This window comes from Meleagris gallopavo, chromosome 12, assembly GCF_000146605.3.
Source record: "Meleagris gallopavo isolate NT-WF06-2002-E0010 breed Aviagen turkey brand Nicholas breeding stock chromosome 12, Turkey_5.1, whole genome shotgun sequence".
Classification (NCBI taxonomy): domain Eukaryota; kingdom Metazoa; phylum Chordata; class Aves; order Galliformes; family Phasianidae; genus Meleagris; species Meleagris gallopavo.
Window position 1 is genome coordinate 11576455 of NC_015022.2, and position 5892 is coordinate 11582346.

Here is a 5892-nt window from a genome sequence, read left to right on the forward strand (position 1 = left end):
GGCGCCGCTCAGCCCCGTAGCCCCGTGACTCAGGCACCTCCTGCAGTCCCCCTCATTACATTAGCAACGTTTCTTCAATATGTTTTTCCCTGCGCCTCTTCTTCGTTGCACATCTGCCATCCTCTGTGGTTTTTTTTTATTTGTATTTTTTTATATATTTTTTTTCTGCCTTAGTTTTGTATTTTCCAAACGCATTTCCACAGACAGCCCCCAGTTCCCAGCAGGGCACTTTGTGGAATCATTAAGGCTGGAAAAGAGCTCTAAGATCCAACCCCACGCCCACCCCACCATGCCCACTGACCACAACCTCAGTGCCACATCCCCACGGTTCTTGAGCACCTCCAGGGACGGCGACCCCACCACTCCCTGTGCATCACTGCTCTTTTGGAGACAAAATTTTTCCCAATATCCAACCTGAACCTCCCCTGTTGCAACATGAAGCCACTCCCTCTCATCCTATCGCTGTTACTGGGAGCAGAGGCTGACCTCTGCCTCACCACAACCTCCTTCCAGGGAGTGATAAGGTCTCCTCTGCACCTCCTCCAGACTGAACCATCCCTGTTCCCTCAACCATTACCCACAGGACATGCTCTAGACACCGTTCCCTGCTCCTGCTGGCTGCACTATTTCTGATAGAAGCCATTGGCCTTCTTGGCCACCTGGGCTCACTGCTGGCTCATGTTCAGCTGGCTGTAAACCAGCACCTCCAGATCCTTTTAGTCCTTCACCTCAACAAGGAAGCAGGAAGTGCTAGCCTAGCTGTGCCCTAGGTGCTGGGAGCAGCACACTCCAAACATGTGCATCAGGGATGCATTCAGGCTGCTGTGGGCCTGGCAGCCACACTGAGCTGGGGAAGTCACCACAGCATGGCTTTTAGCACTCGCAGACAGCACAAACACAGCTCACAACTGACCCATGGCACTTTGCCCTCCTAATACCTCACCACTGGAGCACCTTCAGCCCTTGCCAGAGAATCAGAATCATTTGAGTTGAAAGGGACCCTTCAAGGCTCCAGTTGGGGGCTTGCACTGAACAGGGACACCTACAGCTGATCAGGTGCTCAGAGCCCCATTCAGTCTGACCTGGAGTGTCTGCAGGGATGGGACACCCACCACCTCTATGGGCAACCTATTAACCTGGGCCATGGCTCAGCCAAGCGCTGGGGCCTGCAAACCAGAGCAGCCCCACCTCACTCATTGGTGCAACACAGGATCAAAAAACACACCGCTGTGGGTACCTACCACTGTGCTCTGCTTTGGGCTTTGGTGGTATCTTCCTTGCTTTCAGCATGTGCTCCTTAAGCAGAGTGAAGACCTTGTGCTGCTGGCCCTCAGTGAGCACGCCCATGTTCCCCAGCAGCCGCAGCATCCTGTGCAGCAAGAAAGGCCTCAGCTTGTGCCGCGCCATCTTGAGGGGACTGACGTACATTTGGGGTATTTTGGGTAGCTTGGCATCGCGGTCACAGTTGTACAACCGAAAGAGGTTCCAGGCCAAGCCAGGTCCAAAGGTATCCACTGAAATATATCTGGAAAGTTTGAGGAGCACATCACAGGACAACTGCTTCTCTTGTGACTTCTGGCCCAGGTTTTGACTTAGGGAACTTCTGCTGGTATTGGGACGGAGGAAGGGGCTGAGTCTATGTGGTCCTACAGTCCCAGGCAGGGTGCTTTGGCTGTGCAGCAGTTCTTCATGTTCCACATCCCACCACAAGCTGCTGGGACCTGGGCTATGCTCTGAAATAGTCATAAATACAGCAAAACTATTACACATGAGAAATGAAGAATTCTGGTGGGTCTACATATATACATACACACACACTTCCATTAATGTTTTGCAGCATCCCTGGATGCACTGCAAATTGTTGAATCACTTTGACAAACTCACTGTGTTCTTCTCCAGGTCAAATCAATATATTTGCAATGGACAGATTTAGAGGTACAATAGTGGGATAATATATATAATTCATGTTTTCTATAATGCTTTATATGCGTTCTAAAATGTTTATAACATTCTCTATAATGCTAAATGGCTGAGCAAAGCCATTGCCCTGATGCAGCAGGGTTAGGCTGGGGCTTCCTCCTATGGACAAAAAGCATTGCTGTAGGAGATTTGGGGCTCCCTGGAGTTATATTTGCTTTGAAGCAAATATATAACTACTCCCACATAGCACTCCTCCATCCAGGCTGAGCCCGAAGTTTCAATTTACACCCTGAGAAGTGACCGATAAAACAATTAAATTCAACATCAGCAGGCTGCGACTTTGCTAGAGACCCAGGAACATCCATGAAAGCTCTACTGATGAAAAAGGATGAGGAACCCGAAGCTGAATTGCATCCTGCCCACAGTGTTTGGAACAGTTAATGCTTTAGCATAAGGACGTACCACTGAATGCTGGAGGTCACGTCCCTGAGCCCTGGAATGTGCCCGCAGTGCTCGTACTCATTGCTGAGCAGCAGATGAAATGTTCCATTTCCTACAGCATGACTGGGAAGTTTCAAATATTTTTTCTATGTGATTTCAAGATTGGAGTTATCAGCCTCAAGTAGTTGCGGCTTACCGTCCAGGGGATTATTTGCATGCTTTAACCAAATTGGTTATATATCACACTGCTGTGCTAGAGGATTATGTAGCAAAGTGCACATTTATGGCCATAATTCATCACTGAAACATAACCCTGTACTACTGGGAAACGGCAAGATGTGACCGCCAAGACCAGATGGCAGCGGGTAATTCAGGAGCATCCTAACGGCTGCAGCACTTTGCATCCTTCATTCAGAGCAATCCAGACGTTGCAAGAGAACAAAGCACCGCGTAAAGCATGACTTCGATTGAACAGAACTTCGGATGCTAACAAAGCCCCGAGGAACTAAGGAAAGTGAACGAAAGGCCGATTGCACGCAGCCACCTCCAAAGCCACAAGCAAACCACGGCGCCCAGCAGAGCCCAGGCTGGCAGTCAGCCTCCAGCTTCCTTCCTTCGGGCAGCCGTCGGTGCCGGCAGCCGTACCCACCTCCCGGCAGGGGCAGCCCCAGCTCTGCACGCAGCTCCCATCACCGCCTTTAGGGCAGCCCCCAGCCCAGCCGTGCTACAGACGGCAGCACGAGGAGCCCCGGGCCGGAGCGGCACCGCCTTCCTCTCCCCTCTCTCCTCCTCCCCCCACCAGCACTGCCCACCCCCTCCCCGCAGGCCGTCACCGTATCGCCGCTGCCTGGGGACGCTCCTCGCCGCCTCGGGTCGGGCTCCCAGCACCGCCACCAACACCAACACCAGGGTGCTGCTCCTCGGGGGGCCCGCGGCCGTCCCCAGCCCGGGGGGAGCACCTGCAACACACACGCGGCGTTGGATCGGGTCGATCTCCCGCTGTTTCCCCCCCGCCCCTCGCCGTTCTGCCCCTCTCACCCGGCGGCATGTAGGGCTGCCGGAGCCGCGCTGGATGGATGTTCTGTGGCTGCCGAGGCTCCTCCAGCCGCTGTCAGCGCAGTTGTGCCCGCCGGCCCCGGGGAAGCTGCAGGCACGGGGCGCGCACTGCCCACCCCGCGGCTCCTGGCAGCCCTACAGGGCGGGCAGCGTACCCACAGCGCAATGAAATCCTGAAAGCAGCGCGTTTACCCTTACAGGAGAACACTCTGAGGAGGTGAGGCTTTCTTTCTTTCTTTTCCTTTTTCTTTTTTTGAGAGAGACAGAGCATGCCACCGCAGTACGGTTAGGTTGCGGTTGGACTTGATGATCTTGAAGGTCTTATCCAACCTGAGCGATTCTATGATTCCACGTGTGTTGCTCCAACATTTTCTGCAGAAATACTTTGGTTTCTGCAAACCCACACCTGGCAGAGACAAGCAGAACTGCTGCCCCAAGGAGCAGCTTATCTCTGCTGTAACAAAGTTGCGAGACCCAAATATTTCACAGCTGAAAGCAATCTCTCACTCTGAAACCCAACTCAGTTTGGAGGAAGAAGCCCTGCAGGACTTGGAAAGCAATACAGATGCAGCAGGTAATTTGGGGCTTGGCCCATCCACCAGAGCCATCCTCCTCTTCATCAGCACCAGGAGGATAAACCACCACAGTCACAACGCAAGTCACAGCACTGGATGGTGGGGAATTGCACCAAAAAGGGAGGGTGGGTTTGGAGAAGTCAGTGAGATGGACTTAAATAAGATCATTAATTTACATTTGTGACAGCAGAACTGGGGGAAAAGGATTTTCCAGGTAAGAATAAAGGTTTAGTGCTCAATAGTTTCTCTGCTGTGCTTAACAACATACAGTAAAAGCAAATATGATATGGGTTTATTAAAGAGAAGGACAATACTACGTGTAAATACAGGTTTGGGTATTTCCATAGCAGATGGGTCAGTGCCTGGAGCTGAACTGGGGTAAAAAGCACAGCAGAAGCAACAAGGGTGAGAGATCTCAGTGCAAGCACAAGTTAACAGTTACGTAAACCTCAAAGGACACACATCCAACCCTGTGCAAAACAGAACCTCTGAAGGTGAAACCAATATTCTGCTCTGTTTCGAAGTACAAACCTCAGGCAGCTCCTGATAGGAGAGCACAGCTCACCTCCTTGGAAAAAACAGAGTCGGACTGCAGATGCCGTTGCGCCGTATAAACAAAGTTAGCAGGTCACACAGGAAGAAGGGGTGGAAAAAAATGTTACTTATTTACACTCCTGGAAGGCCCATTGCATAATTTACCCAGGCACACACACAGCCATCTTCACAGTGACACCTCGGTAGCTCTAAAATATGCATAGCAAGTTCTCATGAAAGCCCACGTTATGCATTTAAATGAGTCAATGTTAGCAGTTTGCTGCAGCAAATGACTTTTTTAGACCAATCCAAAGTTTCTCTTTCATAACCTCACATCTTCCCCTTCTCCTACATCTCAAATTCCTATTCCTTTAAACAAACGGGGATCTGAAATTCGCTGTCTGATAAACCATTTCATGAGTTGGCCACAGATTTTAACTAATAACTCTAATGCTGATGGGCAGCAGTGCTCTGAAATGCCCAAAACAGTGATGCCTTGGTACAGGGGAGAAGCTAAAAGTTTACACAGCATAAAGAAGGCCACTACTATTTATTTTCTTTACGGGACTTGCCAGGAAACATTAAAAACATCACAACTCACCTCAGAAGTATTCAGTGGACACAGAGCTGCAAGGAAAATGGTTTAAGGGACCCAACAGGTGAGCAGATTGCTGATTTAGAGGGAAGAAGCTCAGAGCACCACTGATAGGTCACTAATTATCACTCTAATTAACAAGAACATATTTGCATTAGTTAAACATGGATAAACTTTGCAAAGCAAAGCAGACAATGCAGAAGAACAGCAATGCATCTACAAGGGCTATCATTAGGCCACAGATTTAGGAAGGTTCGCATTTAAAAAAATACATTTAAAAAAAAAATTGAGCAGATTTCCTCAAAATAGAGGAAAGGAGAGGCAAGTCTGAGGTGAGGATTAGCCAGTTACAGCTGAAGCATCCCCAGGAGAACAGCTAGGTATGCCCAGGGCTCGGGCATTTAACGCTCAGCCTGAACCACACAGGCGCAACCCCCCCAGTAAGAGCCCGACTGACTGCACACAGGTGGGTGCCATCATTTCCCCCCACTCCCCACACCACTGTGAGTGAAAATACCATTTTCTTTCCTTTGAAAGTAATGGCACCAAGGCAACATCAACGTCAACAGACAAACTTGCAGCGCTGACCATCCACCGCAGGTCTGTCACAAGGTCTCATGACAACAACTTCAAACTTTTCTTCTATGCTACAGCACAGAATCATAGAATGGCCTGGGTTGAAATAGCAAGGTGCTATGTGCATGGTGCCAACCACCAGACCAGGCTGCCCAGAGCCACATCCAGCCTGGCCTCAAATGCCTCCAGGGATGG

The 5892-nt window shown here is 50.2% G+C and overlaps 1 protein-coding gene across 1 annotated transcript; it reads right to left on the bottom strand.

The window, feature by feature from the left end:
• Nucleotides 1-491: 491 nt before the first annotated feature.
• LOC109369636 lies at nt 492-3634 on the bottom strand. Its single transcript, XM_019619489.2, has 3 exons — nt 3400-3634; nt 3195-3320; nt 492-1733 (listed from the first exon to the last, which is right to left on the bottom strand). The coding sequence occupies exons 1-3, from the start codon at nt 3407-3409 to the stop codon at nt 1213-1215; spliced, it is 657 nt and encodes a 218-aa protein (XP_019475034.1). The 5' UTR covers nt 3410-3634; the 3' UTR covers nt 492-1212.
• Nucleotides 3635-5892: the final 2258 nt, after the last annotated feature.

What these genes read in the sequence shown, in the direction of transcription:
- LOC109369636 (XM_019619489.2), bottom strand. An exon ending in CCCCAGGCAGCGGCGATACG is followed by an intron (nt 1,734 to 3,194) that starts GTGACGGCCTGC and finishes TGACTATTTCAG; the next exon opens with AGCATAGCCCAGGTCCCAGC.